The 18,228-nt window shown below is 35.9% G+C and overlaps 3 protein-coding genes across 3 annotated transcripts in view; all 3 read right to left on the bottom strand.

The window, feature by feature from the left end:
- The window catches only part of LOC118766083 (protocadherin beta-15-like), a 60,530-nt gene extending 47,934 nt beyond the window's left edge, over nucleotides 1-12,596 (bottom strand). Inside the window, exon 1 of the mRNA XM_036509304.1 lies at nucleotides 12,413-12,596. The gene's annotated coding sequence lies outside the window, so the exon portion shown is untranslated. The remainder of the gene's footprint in view (nucleotides 1-12,412) is intronic.
- LOC115219381 (protocadherin beta-15-like) lies at nucleotides 264-3,342 on the bottom strand. Its single transcript, XM_036509390.1, has 4 exons — nucleotides 1,976-3,342; nucleotides 971-1,844; nucleotides 647-800; nucleotides 264-357 (listed from the first exon to the last, which is right to left on the bottom strand). Exons 1-4 carry the CDS (start codon nucleotides 3,340-3,342, stop codon nucleotides 281-283), a joined length of 2,472 nt encoding a protein of 823 aa, XP_036365283.1. The 3' UTR covers nucleotides 264-280.
- A 996-nt stretch (nucleotides 12,597-13,592) lies between the features above and the next one.
- LOC115219379 overlaps nucleotides 13,593-18,228 on the bottom strand; it is a 77,161-nt gene continuing 72,525 nt past the window's right edge. Inside the window, exons 18-20 of the mRNA XM_036509389.1 lie at nucleotides 14,238-16,626; nucleotides 13,913-14,066; nucleotides 13,593-13,757 (exon numbers count right to left, since the gene is read on the bottom strand). Coding sequence (XP_036365282.1) covers nucleotides 13,681-13,757; nucleotides 13,913-14,066; nucleotides 14,238-16,626 — 2,620 coding nt within the window. The 3' untranslated portion in view covers nucleotides 13,593-13,680. The remainder of the gene's footprint in view (nucleotides 13,758-13,912; nucleotides 14,067-14,237; nucleotides 16,627-18,228) is intronic.

The following is an 18,228-nucleotide window of genomic DNA, read 5'->3' as shown; positions in this document are numbered from 1 at the left end:
GACATAATAAATATGATAAACCATGTAAAATGTCCAAAACTATTAAACTTAATAACAAATACTAAATTTTGAGTGCCAGTATGGAGAACAGATGTTTGATGATGATGATGATGACGATGATTCTTAAATTGTATATAAAAACATTATTTTATAATCCAGGGATAATTTGAAAAAAGAAAATATTACTTAATGTATATTCTTATAGAGTATATAGCAAAATGTGTGTGTGTGTGTGTGTGTACTGAAGAGTCTATGTGTTGTATTTACACAAAGTAAAGTATTATACATGTTTGACTGGAGTTTCTTCACTGGACTCTTTCGACGTAGTTGCATCATTATTCTTATATAAATTTTGATCTGGAATTTAGATTGGAAACATGCATTACAAAATCACAGACTTGCAGATTTCATTAATTAATTGCTTAATGAGAAAGTAACAAATAATATATTATAATAAAACATATATTCTGGAGTTTATGAACTGAAAATTTGAGCAACTTGTTATCTCATTAGTTAAGAATAGATAAATAATAAATAAAACAGATTTATTCCAGAAATTGTTGACACAAAATATTCCCCAGAAACTTGAGGGTAAACTGTTGAAATGAATTCTTCACAACTGACAGTATATTTAATAGTTACTAACCTGACACTCCTGGTATTTCTTCATAATGTTTCAGGTCTCCTTGTCTACCACTTCTCTTGGATGACATTGTATCTGATGTATAGTTACAAACCATAGTAGCATTATCTTCCACAGCATCATCACTTGATGTCACCACAACAGGTTGACAGTATTTCTGTTGACAAACAAACAAGAAAGAAATGTGAGAAGACACCAAACAATGGAAGTTACAATCAACATGGAAAGAGAACAATTTAATATTGGAATGTATTATTGAGTTAAAACATATTCAAAGAGATTTCATTGTTCACTTTTACAGAGAGAAAATGTAATGTTTCCACTTACTGGGGTAGGTTTTGGTAAAGTTCTCGACTGAACTGAAGATTCATATTTGTTCTGTAGCTGACCTTCTGCATAACATTCACTCTTGGATCTCTCAGAATAGATATTCCGCTTCACCATCTCTTCTGCATTCCTCGACATAGCAACAGAAGTGTTAGTCTGATACAACAATTGTTTCATCTCTGCTCTACCTTGGTAGGCTGTATTCTTTGTGGTAGCAGCTGTGTTATCTCTGTGTTTAATACATTTCATAATACACAGCGTTATAGAAACAACAATAGCCACTGATATTATTACTGCTGATGATACAATGATAATAACCCATGTCATATGGACCCGACCTGAAGATTGTAAAGGTCCACTCTTCGACATTGGTGATGTCTCGTTACTAACAGCCAATACCAAAGTGACACTAGTTGTTGACGACTGAACTGGACTACCACTGTCCTTAACAACAAACACCAGCTCATAACTTCCAGCATCATTTAGATAAACTTGTCTGGAGAAGGATAAAGCACCACTGTGTGAGTTCATACTAAACAACTGTTTATCATTTCCTTGTACGATTGCATATCTGAGGAAAGCATTGTTTCCACTGTCCCCATCAGACGCTCTCAAAACTGTGATGTCACTCTTACTCTGCGGATGGTACTGCACATTTAGCGTGTAAGGGTCACTACTAGGATATGTAAAATACGGAGCATTGTCATTTTGATCTAGAATCTCAACAACAACATTCGCTGTGTCATTCAGAGATGGGCTTCCATTGTCTTTGACAAAAACCTCAAACTTATACACATCTTGTTTCTCTCTGTCCAATGACATGGTCGCTGAAATGAAGCCATAACTGGTGATGAGAAATGGAGATTGGATTTTTCTTTACGCAGCAGAGAATATGTGAGTTGTCCAGCAGATCCAAGATCAGGGTCAGTGGCATTGACAAAACCAATAGGGAAGTCTTTATCTTTGTTTTCGTAGGTGAGGAATTGGAATGTATCTTTGGTAAACTGTGGTTGTACATCGTTGATGTCAGTCACTTGGATAGAGAGGCTTTTAACACTTTTGAGAGGAGGTAATCCTTTATCTTGACAGGAGACAGGAATGTTATAGTGTCCTTGTGTTTCTCTGTCCACTGGTTTGTTTAGAATGATTTTATATTCTTTAGATCCCATTGACTGTAGTTTGAATGTATCATGTTTGATATCACAGCTGACCTCTCCATTTTGTCCCACATCATTGTCAGTGACCATCACATAAGCAATGAAACTACCGACTTTGATCTTTTCAGAGATGGTACCTGTATTGTCACTGATCGCAGAAACATAATCAATATCAATAGATGGAGGATTGTTGTGTTGATTGATAACATTTACTAAAACTGTTGCAATAGAACTGATTGGGGGATTGCCTCCATCTCTGGCTTCTATAAATAATTCAAAAGTATTTTTTTCATTCAAACTAGAAATTCTAGATAAAAATACTTTGCCAGTCTTTTTATCCAATTCGAAATATTTCTTTGCCAAATCAGAAGTTTTGGGGCTGAAATGGAAAGTAATTTTACTGTTGGATCCAATATCTTTGTCTGTCACTGACAAAGTAAGAATAGGTTTTGTCTTGTCGTGTGTGGTTCTAATTGAAATATTATAAAGGGGTTTTGAAAATACAGGTGGATTATCATTCTCATCTTCGACAACAATCTCAACATTTAACACACTCTGTTTAGATGGAGAACCTCCATCTTTAGCAATAACTTCTAAATTGTATTTCGCTTTCATCTCTCGGTCTAATTTTTCTTTCAAAACAATATTTAACGAGGAAATACCATCAGCTCTTTTAGACACTGACAGGGAAAATGAGTCATCAGATTTTTTAAGTTTGTATTCAATGAAAGAATTTTGATAACTCACATCTTTGTCTATGGCATTTGGAATCGACTTTTTCCTTCCTCTCCCATCACCTTCCCTAAATTGTAGAGTGATTTGTTTTTCTGGAAATTCCGGTTCATGGTCATTAATGTCTTCTATTACTATTTTGACTTTTAATATTTTTGTGAAACTATCCACTTTCTTTATAATAACTTTAACAGTTCTGGAACATTCTTTGTTGAATGTGCAGAGATCTTCTGCATCCAGTGTCTGAGCAGTGTACAGTTTACCTGTTTTGGTGATGTTAAATAACTGTGCCACCTTTCGTTTGAATTGACTGAATGTTATCAAATGTTGGTCAGATGGTTTAACATTGTCTAAAAGTTTAGAATCGGCAGCAATGTCTGCTACATATGTTCCTGGACTTCTCTCTTCTTCCACATGGTAGGTAAGGTCTATGGTCAGCACACAGTGGACCATTGACAGTACAATGGACAATGACAGGAACATTTTGGTTGCTGCTGCCTGTTGTTACTTTTTAAATATATCAGATGTTTTGGTGGATTGAACCTAAAACCAGAAGCACATTTACTTGGTTAGATATTATCGTAAATTAACCACAGTTTGAAAAATGAAATTATTATAAAATTAGAATTATATGAATGTATTATTTCATATATGAATAGCAAAGCATGTATGAATAATGTAATTGTCAATGTTTCTTTAAAACTGTAAGACAAAACCATTATGTACTCCGTAACATCTGAATCACCAAAGCTAGGATTAAATATTTTTAGAGCAGAATTATTAGGACTCATACAAAAGATTCACCTATAAAACTGTAACAAGATAATGTAATTTTCCAAGATGATGTAATTTTTATGCTGAATTCTGATTAGTAAGAGTTAAACAGATTCTCGTTATTATTACTTTTATACATGTGACTATGAGTGATCTGTTGTCGTGTAATTTTTCAAATCTGTTACCCTAACCAACACAACTGTCAAAATACTCTATCAGATTGTTTACATCACTCTGTCATACCACCAATGCAATGATAAATTGTTGTTACCTGCTTTCTTCATAATCAGCATAAAGATTGAAGTAATTATATTCTAAAGGTTCCTACAAATATCAATAGCTGATTATATTTACATTCAGTTCCATTGCTCTTCCACTTTCACACTCTGGAAGGCTATACAATACATAATGCATTACCTGCATACCGGAGATCCTTCTGTCCCCTAATATACTTTCTGATTCTTATTAAAAGGAGAAAAAGGAATCACTAAGAAGAAAGAATCTATACTGAATTCCAAATCAATAGTTGCTTTACCCAAAGTTTCAGCTATTCTCCAAAGTTCCAAATGACAGTTTTATACCTTTAAGGAGACTGCTCAGCTATTCTACTTCATTAACAACCAAATATTTCCAAGTAGGCTTAATTCCCACTTGGTTTAACTACCTTGCTCTTAATTGTCTGTCACAACAAGAGTTACCTTAATTGCAAACATTCAGGCCAGGTCGCCAGGTCAGCAGCTTACATATAACTGGCTTACTTTAATTACAGAGACTCTGAGAAGCCATTCAGAAGATCAAAAACTACATTTAATTGAAGAATGATAACTTATTATGTCTACTGTAGGTTGAGTGGTGGACGAACAATCTGTGAAACATGAAATACTTGAAAAAGTAGAAGTGTTAGTTTATGTTATTAAAAACAAAACTTTTTTTGGTTCATTTCACAGAGAAAAGTAATGGGCATGTTTTAGTGGATTCATTAAAGTTGTTTCCCTGCAATGTCTATATATATATAAGGGGTTTGTATGATTGTGTATAGAGGGATATATATTAGTCAAAGAAATTCCAATTTTATTTATATTCTTTATAATATTAATGTAGAACATAGAATATATAGTATAAATAGTATATATAGTAAAATGAAATGAAGTATTGATTGTCTTATTGAATAGATGAAATACTGAATATCAAATATTAAGGGACTAGTATACTTTCTTGCATTAAAGCAGTCTTCAAGGTCCCAGGAGTGTGTGTATATATATATATATATATATATATATATATATATATGCAGATCCTATTAGAGTGGCTAATAATTCCCCTGTAGCACAGACACTGCCACTAGTATCATCATCATCACCATCCTCCTTTTACATTTGTCCTCCATTCTGGTATGGGTGATCCTGATGTAAGCCATTTGGCCTGGTTACCAAGGTTGAATGTGTTCCTCTCACTAACCACTTATAGAAATGCACTGGGTGTGTTTTCTCATGCCACTAACAAGACTTAAGCATAGCCCATGGAGACAGTGCAGAATAAGTCAGGATAGGGAGTAGTATAATAAAAATAATACAGTTGACAGAAGGATGTGAGAGAATGAGAGAGTGAACGAGAGAGAGAGAGAGAGAGAGATGATGATGTGTGGTTGGGCAGGTTGCAAGAGGCAAGCATATTGCATGGGGACAATGAAAAGAGAGATAAAATGGTGACTTGGGTGAGTGATCAGTGTGAAATGTGGGTGGAGAGGACAGTGTCAAGAATGAATGGTGGATATCATGTGAAATGATTCCAGGTAGAGAAGAACATAAGTGGTATCAGGGGAAAGTTGGTGGAGTAAGCAGTTCTGCTCAGAATTATTTACAGCAGCAGAACACAGAAGTGAAAAAGATGTTGGGTGATGGGGATGAGTGGGGGCCACTTGTGTATGATGCACATTGTGCTTCAAGAGGTTCAGGATTCTGAGATAAGCCTGTTCCCTGTCCCCTTGTAGCAAGCTCCATTCCTCTTAAGACATTGGCACTTCTTTTTCGGATGTCCTCATCCATATGCATCATATATCTGTACCAGTGCAGTCCATTTTACTTGTGCACTACATCTCATTCCTCTAATTTCCAATTTTTCTTTCAACACACACACACACACATATATATATGCACATATACATATATATGTGTGTGTGTATATATATATATGTATATGTGTAGATATATATATATATATGTATGCATATGTATGTGTATATGTGTGTGTGTATCTATAAAAAGCACCATTTGAGCATGGTCACTGCCAGTGCTGTCTGACTGGCACGTAAAAAGCACCCTCTACACTCTCGGAGTGGTTGGCATTAGATAGACCATCCAGCTGTAGTAACTTTGCCAGATCAGATTGGAGCCTGGTGCAGCCTCCCGGCCTGCCAGTCCTCAGCCAAACTGTCCAACCCATGCCAGCATGAAAAGTGGACATTAAACACTGATGATGATGATGATGATGACACCTGTATTCTGTCATTGTGTACACTGACTTTGCACATTCAATGGAGCAAACTGGTTTCATTTCTTTCCAGTCTTCTCAAGTTCTGAAAGCCCTTGTCTCACTGCCATAGGGTATCGTAGCTCTAACAGTAGCGTAATGCAATCTACCCTTCACTCTGAGGGAAAACACCTTTGTTGCCAGCAGTAATATTAGTTACCTGAACTTTTTCCTACCCACTCTTAACATGGTTACTATTCTTTCAGAGTAACTACCTTCCCTGCTAATTATGTCTCAAAGGTGACAAAAGCTTGTGGCTGCTTCTAGTGACCCATCTGAACATTTAAAAGAATCTATTTCTGATGTGCTCATGAAACTCACTTTCTCTGTTAGAGTGCCTATGATTCCACTATACTTTTTGTGTGCCTATATCTTACACAGGTTACAGCATTTCAAGTTTATATCAACACTTTTTCTGTATGTCAAGTAAAGAAATTTTATTTGAAGGTACCTGGGTCCTGTCTTCTTTCCTATTTACTAGAACCACTTTAGTCTTTGTTAAAATTTACTTTGTAGCCTCTTAATTCTAGATTTAACTTCCATGCCTAGAATTTCTTTCTAATTACACTGTAAATTCAACAATGAGAACTGGATCATCATAAAGGAGTTCTTATGGGGAGCCAGTCTAAAATTTTTCTGTGATGGCCAACAGGACAATGATGAATTGGAGGGGGATAAGGACTGATAATGAAGAGCTCCTGCCTCCATGCTAAATTCATAATTTCAATTGTTGTTGATTCCCACTTACAGCATCTTTGTATAAAACCTGTAGAGCTTTCATCAGCCATTCATTTATGCCAAGTTCCTTTAGTGACCTCCAAATTATTGAATATACGATGCTACCTCCCAAGTCAATGAAAACCATGAAAGATGGTTCAATCTTAGCTATGTATTTGTCCTACAGTTGGCTCATTAGGAAGAATAAATCAGTGGTGCTTTTTCTGGGCACAAACCAAAGTGTGTCTCATCTAGGTCTGGGATTAATCATGCTATCATTTTCTCTGTGACTTTCTTGAGCTGATTCAATTGTCTGATTTCTCTAGAGTTTCTTTGCTCAAAGCCATCTCATTTGCCTTTAAAGCAGTTTACAATGACACTGCTACATCAATCATTGGGTATGACACACCTTCCTCTATATCTTAATTAACTATACTTACTAGATATTTTGACCATTCTCATTCTCATCATCATCACTATTTTCTATGCCAGCACACGTTGGGTGGTTCAACAGGATCTGATAAGTGATGGGGCTGCATAACACTCCAGTGTCGGCTTTGATCTAGTTTCTACAGCTAGATGTCCTTCCTAACACCAGCTACTTTACAGAGTAGTTGGTGTTAGTATTACTGCTAGTGTTAGTGCTAGTAGTTACTTTACAGAGTAGTTGGTGTTAGTACTACTGTACTGGGTGCATTTTTTGTGCCACTGACACTAATGAGGTTGCAAGACAGGAAAATAACAAGAAAAGGAATAGGAAAAAAGTCACCTTGGCTACATGTGTGTGTGTGTGTGGGGGGGGGGGGTATTTGACAGTGGGGAGAGATGGATTTATGCCAATTGTTGAGAAGTTAAAGAAGAGGGACCAGCACAGGTGCCTTACTATAGTGAATATATAAGGCTACCTCACATTGTATAAGGGTGAATAGGAATAACCAGAAAGAAGTGGATCTAGTCAGTATGGGCAGTGGATCAGGAGGTAATTAGAAAGTGGGGTACAGGTGAGTTTAGTAAGTGCTGAACAGGGATGGAGGTATGCCGTTTGGAAAGTATGGGTATTGGTTGGGGTAAGGAAGTATGGGTATTGGTCGAGATAGAGGTGTCTCAGGGATGGATCAGGAAGTAAGAGATAAGGAGCAGGAGCAGAGAGGAGGAGATCTAGAAGTACGTAAGGATGGCTACTCTAAGTGACCATGGTAACAGATATGAGAGGGTGTTAAGAGTGATGGCAGATATGAGAAGTGTTAAGATCAAGTACAATAGGGGAGGAGGGCAGATAACAGAAGAGCAGAAAGGAAGGGATCAGGGAGCATAGTGTGGGAAAGGATGATAATGAAAATGTGGGGTGGAAATTGGGAATGGTGGCAAGTAACTGGTAAACACAAAGGATTAGGGGATGTAATATGTACTGAGGAGGGATGGATGGGTGGAGGGCAGAGGGACAGGGCCCAGCATAATGAAGCATAACCAGAATTTTAGGATCTCAGGCATAGAATATCACCAATTATCTTGGTCCTTTGTCATCTCCTTGAGATTAGCTCTCACCACTTCATCCCATCTCTTCTTCCACAAGTCCCATCCACTTTAAGCATCCTCATCCATAAGCATCACATGTCTAAACATGCAGTTTTCTCTCTTGTGCATCTGGTTCCGCAAATGCCTAATTTCTTACTCTCAGACCATTTGCATTTTGTCATACATGCACACTAACATTGCACATCCATTGCAGTGTATTAGCTTTTATTCCTTTCTAGCCTTCACATGTCCTTTGCATTCGGTGCCCATCTTTCACTACACTGTAGCATTGGAGTTCATACACAGGCACCTTACAATCTGTTTTTCTCTTGGAGAGAGAGAGACGGAGAGTTTTTGTTGCCAACAGAGGTCAAAGCTCTCTGAACTTTCTCAATCCTATTCTTATTCTAGCAACTATATTTTCAGGGCATCCTCTCCCACTGCTAATGAGGTCCCTTAGGTAACAGAAACCACCTCCTATCTCTGGTAACCTCAGCGATTCCTGATGCATCTGCAGCTTTGTCTTCATGTCCTAAACAGTTTTATTCACCATGCTGCTGTCAACTTAAATTGCTGGTCCCTTGAGAGGGTCAGCATAAGGTAACTCTCTTTTTATCCCATACATTCTCCACATTCAGCAGCCTCTCATAACACTTCCATGCCACGTTCCTGTCTTCTGTATCAATGGCAAGTATGCCTTCATCATTCTAAATACACTTTTCATCAACGATGTCTCAATTCTCTCACACTTCTGAGTAATTCACACTATCAATCCACATGATGCAAGGCATGTGCACATCTCTTTCATTCTGCCACACTTTTAACCAAGTACAGCTGTCACCATGGTTTCCTATCAGCTATTTGGTAATGCTTTCTACTACCTATTTCTTTACTACCCACAAGGGGCTAAACACAGAGGGGACAAATAAGGACAGACAAACAGATTAAGTCGATTATATCGACCCCGGTGCGTAACAGGTATTTAATTTATCGACTCCGAAAGGATGAAAAGTAAAGTCAAACTCGGCAGAATTTGAACTCAGAACGTAACAGCAGACGAAATACAGCTACGCATTTCACCCGGTGTGCTAACGTTTCTGCCAGCTCGACGCCTTAATGCTCTCTACTACCATCTTTCTTCTCTCCTAAGCCTGTCTCTTAGCCTTTACTGCCCTATCAAACATGACATTCTACCACCATGTTACCTTCAGTTCAGCTGGGACTTTACCCCAGCCATACATCCAACTTGTAACCTTAGCAGGTGAGAATTCTCAATTGTCATCTAGGCTACAAGTGTTTAAATCTTTCTCCCTGTATTTCTATGCATCAATTAAAATCTATCTAAACTTATTCCCGACTGTGGGCGTCATTTATTTTCCACATCTTCCTCCTCCATTTTTTGTTTTCTCTTTCTATTCTGCCTGGTTCAATCAACTTCCAAACCAAGGCAATGAAATTTAATTGTCTCTAATGCTCCCATTTCAGTGTTTTCCCAGAAATATCCTCTTCCTAAAGAAGTAACTATAAAAGGTATGAAGACTGACAGATGTTCCTTATTACAGGACATGGACTCCTATTACTATTGATTTTTTGAACATCTCAATAACCATTTGAAAGTGTCAATAGCTTCATCGTCAACCACAAATACCACTAATATCTAACGAAGAGTTGAATCTACACTTATCTATTTGGTTCGAAGAAAACATTTTTGTTCTATTGTGGTATTCATCATCATTTAACATCTACCTTTCCATGTGTTCAATCAAGTTTCCTTTGGCAGGATGCTTTTCCCATCCCAAACCCTCACCTGTTTCCAATTAAGGTAATATTTCGCCCCTGGCAGATTGAAGACAAACAACATTATCAGTGATGCTCATTTACAATCATCACATGATGTCAAGACAAGGGAACACACAAATACACACATACATTATGGGTTTCTTTCAGTTTCCATCTACCAAATTCACTCACAGGGCTTTTGGTCAGCTTTAGAAGACACTTGCCAAAGATGCCACATAGTAGGCACATCAGTAGCCACATAGTAGATGCCACACAGTAGGACTGAATTTGAAACCACATAGTTGAGCTTCTTAAGCTTCTTAATCTTCTTATTAAAATAATATTTACTAAATATAATATACTTCAAATAAAATGCAATCACTTAAGAATTGGTATATTTATATGAGAAACTTACAAATAAGCCAGAATCTTGTTTGTTCTTATATGATATCAATGATATATAATGGGCAGACTGAAATATATAGGCATATTACAATTTAAATAATGACAGACATATCTTTGTACGTTGTTATTTAGTGATTATAAATGGTACAATTGCTGTAAAATTGTTCATTCTGTAACAATTTTAGCTTCTGCAGTAATGCTATTAGGATATGGTATATTTATAAAACAGAGAAAAGAATGCATGGCAAAATAATTTATCATATTGTCATACATTATGGTAGATACCTTGTTTCCAGGTACTTAGATCAACACAAATTACTTGTAAATGTTTGAAGAAACCAGACAAATGTGTTGCAGGTGCACAGAAGCAATGCTTGCTACATTTGGCAAGGAGTATTCTTACACATTTCTTATTCCCATTCAGTGATTTCTAATCCATAGTTTTGTACATATGGAGCATTCTGTAAGGTATATTTAAAGCCTTTGTATAATAAAACCTCTAAGAAGCTATTGGATGTAAGTTTCAGTCACTCATCCCTTTAATCTCTCAGCTTCTTGTCATCAACGAAGTTTACGTAATTTTGAGATGAATTCTTATGTAATTAACTCAAATTGGAGTCAGAATCACTTTAAGAACGAAAATCATCAGAAAAAATAAGTAACAAGTTCTCGAATATAACCTAGTTTTGGTTAGGTTAAAATATGTTTTCGGTGGTGAATATGAGTAATTCCATCATTTTATCTGATACAATGGACTGGCAAAGAATATGTGACATGGGATGGTTATTTGTGAAGATGGAAATATCTTATGAGAAGCAAAGAATAACAAGTAACAGAGGTTCAGGACACTCACAAATAATAAACAATATTAAAATGTAGCAGTTTTTGTGAAATATGTGGAAACATTTATAAATGCAGAACATTGTGAAATACATCTGACTCTAGTGACATAATGTAGCTGACGATGATGATGATGGATTGTCTTCACTCTGAATTACAAACCTGGTTTGCATATAAAAGACATTTCAACTTCATATAAAGCACCATGAAAACCATAACGAAAGACTGGGAAAAATAGCACAAAATACAAGATAACCTTAAAATTACTTAATTTTATTCTATTCAATCCACCCCAACATGGTAATTGGATGCAGTACGATGGTAATGACGATGATGACGCTAATGGTTTGACATACATATACATATAATTAACAAGTAAACACACACACACAATATAAATGATATTGTTTATAATTCCTAAATTCCAAACAAAGATGGTGCTTCTCATTGTATTGTATTTTACAACATAACATTAATTTTGGCAACTTTCTAGCAGCAGGGAATCATATTATGTGCACCATAACCAAAATCTACAACAAACTGCTACCTCATTATTTCTAACGACTTACAAGCTCTAACCATATTTAAACATGTTTCTGCCATACCAAACATCTCAATACATCTTTCATATAACATCAACTACAAAGATACAACATTATATCTTCCTTATAACAAAAAACAAAAGATACACTTTGCAATCTATTTTGTAGATAGTTTCTATTGTTATTGATGAAAATGAGTAACAAATATAATATAGACCCCCAACAATACTGTTTCCCTCAATAAAAACTGAGCCATTAAATATTTCAATCAACGACATTTAGCTAATTGTGAAATAAAACAATTTGAACAACGTTACTGAAAACGTGAGAATTATTATTCAGTCTCTTTGTTCTCAGGTTAATAATAAATATGTTACAATAATATCAGAAACATTATTCACTGAGATTTATTGCATCAAATGAGATTATAAAAAGATTAAATAGAAACTTACCTTTTTAATAATTATATCATTGGTTATTCAGTGAGAAAGAAAGATGTATTGTTGTAGAAAGATCCATTGTAAGTGCTGCTGTAATGGTGTGACAATGGCTGTTATGGTGATGGAGTAGTGTAGCACGTCAGGCAGAGAGTCTGCTGCTAGGAGAGGGTTGCATGTCTCACTGAAGTTGTATGTTTTGTGGGAGTACGTCCATCTAATAAAAGTCTGCATGTATTTATCCTTAAAGATGATATTTGTCAGCTATTTACATATATATATATATATATATATATATATATATATATATATAAACAGCTACACATAAAAAAATTGTTTAGTTTAATAATATCAGCAATGTGAAGGCTTAGCTTTGTTAGTGATTTCCTTCTGTGTTTTTAGTGAGAGTCTGATTGGCTGAATGACCTAAACAGAAGACCAATGATGATGATCTCCTTTATATTGATTTTACTAGACAAAATACCTTAAATTTATACAAGGAAGAAGCAAGACTGTGTGATATTCATCCTTCTTCACAATCCTCACTGCCATTATAACAATCTTTATGCTGAATTACATTACTGCTAACAATTCTATGTCAGTATTCTCATTTAAATTCATTTTAATTTATATTTCAATGAGAATGTCTATATTTTGTCACAAGAATATGTGACATGGACATTTTTAATTAAGTTTAAAATATTGCTTACAGTTAGTCTTAAACAAAATAGTGAAGAGATAATTACAAATGTTAACGATGATGATGATGATGATGATTTATACTGCTATTGTTAGATAACTATACTATAAAAGTAATTTCTAAAATTGGCAAAAGATTTAGCAAGAGAATGGAATCAAAAATGTAATCAAGCGTTTTGACATCAGAGCAAAGTTTCAAGGAAACTGACAGAATGAAAACCTAAGTAAACCTGGGTTGGATTGAAACTTTAACATATCAGTGTTGGCTTTGCTTTTCACAGTTTCTATCAAAAGGCTTGATTTTATTATTTGCAGACAGAAGATATTATTAGTTATTCAAAAATAAAAGTGTCATTATCAAAGTACAGAGCCTTAAATTGACTAAAACGAAACTTAACCTAACTTTATGTTTTTGTCTCAGAACTCTTAGTCATATACAGTCACTTGTTAACTGTATACATAGATGACTAATATACAGGAAACACTAAGAATGTTTTTATTGGTATCGTTTATGAACTGATAAGTGAATATTGCATATGTACAGCTAGAGATGAAGTTAGTTGTTACTTCAACAGCTGATTAATTTAGACATGTTTCACTGGTGTTTCTTCACTGGAATCTTTTGATGTAGCTGTGTCATTGTTCTTATAAATACTTTGATCTGAAATTTAGAAGAAAATAGACATTTCTGACAATATCCTAAAACATAGGTATACATAGGCAACAATTTAATATGCATTGAAGAATTAGGGATAATTATTAAATGTCAATGCATGAAATATAAATGAAGTCAAAAAAACCAGTTTATTTACTAACCTGATACTCCTGGTATTTCTTCATAATGTTTCAAGTCTCCATGTCTACCACTTCTCTTGGATGACATTGTATCTGATGTATAGTTACAAACCATAGTAGCATTATCTTCCACAGCATCATCACTTGATGTCACCACAACAGGTTGACAGTATTTCTGTTGACAAACAAACGATAAAGAAATGTGAGAAGACACCAAACAATGGAAGTTACAATCAACATGGATAGAGAACAATTTAATATTGGAATGTATTATTGAAGTTAAAACATATTCAAAGAGATTTCATTGTTCACTTTTACAGAGAGAAAATGTAATGTTTCCACTTACTGGGGTAGGTTTTGGTAAAGTTCTCGACTGAACTGAAGATTCATATTTGTTCTGTAGCTGACCTTCTGCATAACATTCACTCTTGGATCTCTCAGAATAGATATTCCGCTTCACCATCTCTTCTGCATTCCTCGACATAGCAACAGAAGTGTTAGTCTGGTACAACAATTGTTTCATCTCTGCTCTACCTTGGTAGGCTGTATTCTTTGTGGCAACAGCTGTGTTATCTCTGTGTTTAATACATTTCATAATACACAGCGTTATAGAAACAACAATAGCCACTGATATTATTACTGCTGATGATACAATGATAATAACCCATGTCATATGGACCCGACCTGAAGATTGTAAAGGTCCACTCTTCGACATTGGTGATGTCTCGTTACTAACAGCCAATACCAAAGTGACACTAGTTGTTGACGACTGAACTGGACTACCACTGTCCTTCACAACAAACACCAGCTCATAACTTCCAGCATCATTTAGATAAACTTGTCTGGAGAAGGATAAAGCACCACTGTGTGAGTTCATACTAAACAACTGTTTATCATTTCCTCGTATGATTGCATATCTGAGGAAAGCATTGTTTCCACTGTCCCCATCAGACGCTCTCAAAACTGTGATGTCACTCTTACTCTGCGGATGGTACTGCACATTTAGCGTGTAAGGGTCACTACTAGGATATGTAAAATACGGAGCATTGTCATTTTGATCTAGAATCTCAACAACAACATTCGCTGTGTCATTCAGAGATGGGCTTCCATTGTCTTTGACAAAAACCTCAAACTTATACACATCTTGTTTCTCTCTGTCCAATGACATGGTCGCTGAAATGAAGCCATAACTGGTGATGAGAAATGGGAGATTGGATTTTTCTTTACGCAGCAGAGAATACGTGAGTTGTCCAGCAGATCCAAGATCGGGGTCAGTGGCATTGACAAAACCAATAGGGAAGTCTTTATCTTTGTTTTCGTAGGTGAGGAATTGGAATGTATCTTTGGTGAACTGTGGTTGTACATCGTTGATGTCAGTCACTTGGATAGAGAGGCTTTTAACACTTTTAAGAGGAGGTAATCCTTTATCTTGACAAGAGACAGGAATGTTATAGTGTCCTTGTGTTTCTCTGTCCACTGGTTTGTTTAGAATGATTTTATATTCTTTAGATCCCATTGACTGTAGTTTGAATGTATCATGTTTGATATCACAGCTGACCTCTCCATTTTGTCCCACATCGTTGTCAGTGACCATCACATAAGCAATGAAACTACCGACTTTAATGTTTTCAGAGATGGTAGCTGTGTTGTCATTGATTGCAGAAACATAATCAATATCAATAGATGGAGGATTATTGTGTTGGTTGATAACATTTACGAGGACTGTTGCTATAGAACTGAGAGGAGGGCTGCCCCCATCTCTGGCCTCTATAAATAGTTCATAAGTTTTCTTTTTTCCTAAACTTGTATATTTACTTAACAAAATGCTTCCACTGTTTTCATTTACTTCAAAATAGCTTTTTGCTAAATCTGATGTTTTTGGACTGAAATGGAAAGTAATTTTACCATTTTCCCCAGAATCAGCATCTGTCACGGATAAAACAATGATGGGTTTGGCTTTATGATGTGTACTTTGTAAGGATATATTATATAAAGGTTTAGAAAATACAGGTGAGTTGTCGTTCAAATCTATTATTGAAATATTTATATTTAAAATACCTTGTTTTGCTGGTGAACCTCCATCTTTAGCTATGACTTGTAATAAATATGTATCTTTGATTTCTCTGTCTAATGATTCTTTTAAAACTATTTTAAGAGAAGAAATACCATCAGCTCTTTTAGAGACTGACAGAGAGAATGGTTCTCCATTCTTTGATTTCAATTTATATTGTATTAAGGAATTTTCGAATCCTACATCTTTATCTATGGCATTTGGCAGAGATTGTTTAGTGCCTTTTCCATCTGTCTCGTAGAATTTCAAAGAAATTTGAGCTTTTGGAAACTTAGGTTCATGGTCATTGATATCTTCTATTACAATTTTGATTTTTAATATTTTTGAAACACTGGTTCCTTTATTGACAACAACCTTCATAATTCTAGAACATTCTTTGTTGAATGTGCAGAGATCTTCTGCATCCAGTGTCTGAGCAGTGTACAGTTTACCTGTTTTGGTGATATTAAATAACTGTGCCACCTTTCGTTTGAATTGACTGAATGTTATCAAATGTTGGTCAGATGGTTTAACATTGTCTAAAAGTTTAGAATCAGCAGCAATGTCTGCTACATATGTTCCTGGACTTCTCTCTTCTTCCACGTGGTAGGTAAGGTCTATGGTCAGGACACAGTGGACCAGCGACAATACAATGGACAACGACAGGAACATGTTGATAGTTGGTCTTGTTTAAAAAATCAAATGTGTTAACCTAAGAAGAGAAATACATTTCTATTTATTATCAGAAGTAAATCATTTTAAAATATAGTTATCAGTTACATTAGAAATGTGAATCTATTACTTTAGAAAACTGCATTTATAGATTTTATGAAGAAGTCAATAATTTGTTTCAACGAATCTGCAAAACTGAGAAAAATAGCAAAAGCTATGTATCCTATGAAAGAGATTTTATTTAATTCACTAAATTGTTTTTGGATAATTACACTGAAGAACAAGAATGAGAACCAGAACTATGATAACAGCAGTTGCCATCTTTTAACATCCATTTTCCACACTGGCATGAGCAGGATGGTTTGACCAGAGCTGGCAAGCTGGAGAGCTGCACCGTCTGATTTGGTTTGGTTTCTACAGATGGAAGCCCTTCCTAACACCAACCACTTTACAGTGTGTGCTTGGGCCTTTTAATGTGGCACCAGCACAGGACTCTTGCAGACCAATCCTTTTCACCAGGGAATGCTGCCTTAACACTTCTGCTGTGGAGGATGGTTCTTCCTGTGTACAACAAGGTGCCAGGTATCTCAATCCTTTGGCATATTGTGTGAAAGGTTCAGTGTTCTGAGGTGGTCCTTCACCCCATGGCTTCCTGGGTCTCTCTCTTCCATAAGTTCCATTAATTTTGAATGAATGGCACTTCTTTATAGAGCTGTCATTATCCATCTGCATGACATGACCAAACCAGCACAGTCTTTTCTCTTGCACACAGTATCTAATCCCGCTTATGCTCAACTTCTCTCTCAAAACACTAGCACTCTGTCGAACATGTACACTTACATAATACATCCAACAGAGCATACTGGCCTTACTCCTCTCTAGCCTTCACATGTCCCCTGTATTCAGGCCCACGTCTTGCTTCCATCTAGCATTGCTGTTCGTATACATGCATCATACAATCTTCCTTTCACTCAGAGAGACAAAACTTTTGTTGCCAAACAGAGGTAAAAACTCTGAATTTTCTCCATCCTATTCTTATTCTAGCTATTATGCTATCCATATGTCCACCCCCACTTCTAATTTGGTCCCCTAGGTAACAGAAATTATCCACTACCTCTAAAGAGCTTCTGGGGCATTTGAGAAAATTGATTTCCCAAGTATCTGTAGTTTTTGTGGCTTCTATGCATCTTCCACATATGAACATTTTTCTCTGATAACCCTCCTACTATTTCACTGCACCTCTTGTGTGTCCATGGCTTACACTAGGTACACCAGATGGAATTCCTGCGTATGCCTTTCCTACAAATTGAGCGGGGCCAGTAACCTGAACAGGGTAGGGTCCTGTCTGTTTTTTTTTCTTTTGCATACTGAGACCTTAATCTTCTAAGTAGATCATAAGGCCCTTAAATTCCAGGCTTTGTTTCTATATCTGGAATTTCTTTTCCAGCTCTGATGCAGTATCTACTTTGAGGACAAGATATTATCAGTATAAAGGAGTTCGCAGGGGCAGCCAGTCTTGAATTCCTGAAGGACAATGAGGAACTGAGGGCTGAACCTTGATGGACAACTACCTGTACACCAAATTCTTTACTATACTCATGGTTAACTTTCAGCT

The sequence above is a fragment of the Octopus sinensis genome, linkage group LG14 (assembly GCF_006345805.1).
Source record: "Octopus sinensis linkage group LG14, ASM634580v1, whole genome shotgun sequence".
NCBI lineage: Eukaryota > Metazoa > Mollusca > Cephalopoda > Octopoda > Octopodidae > Octopus > Octopus sinensis.
This window is presented reverse-complemented; position numbering and strand designations above follow the sequence as displayed.

What these genes read in the sequence shown, in the direction of transcription:
- LOC115219381 (XM_036509390.1), bottom strand. Translation starts at nt 3,342, where the DNA reads ATGTTCCTGTCATTGTCCATTGTACTGTCAATGGTCCACTGTGTGCTG. An exon ending in ATCAACGATGTACAACCACA is followed by an intron (nt 1,845 to 1,975) that starts GTTTACCAAAGA and finishes TGCTGCGTAAAG; the next exon opens with AAAAATCCAATCTCCATTTC. An exon ending in AGAAATACCAGGAGTGTCAG is followed by an intron (nt 358 to 646) that starts GTTAGTAACTAT and finishes TCTAAATTCCAG; the next exon opens with ATCAAAATTTATATAAGAAT.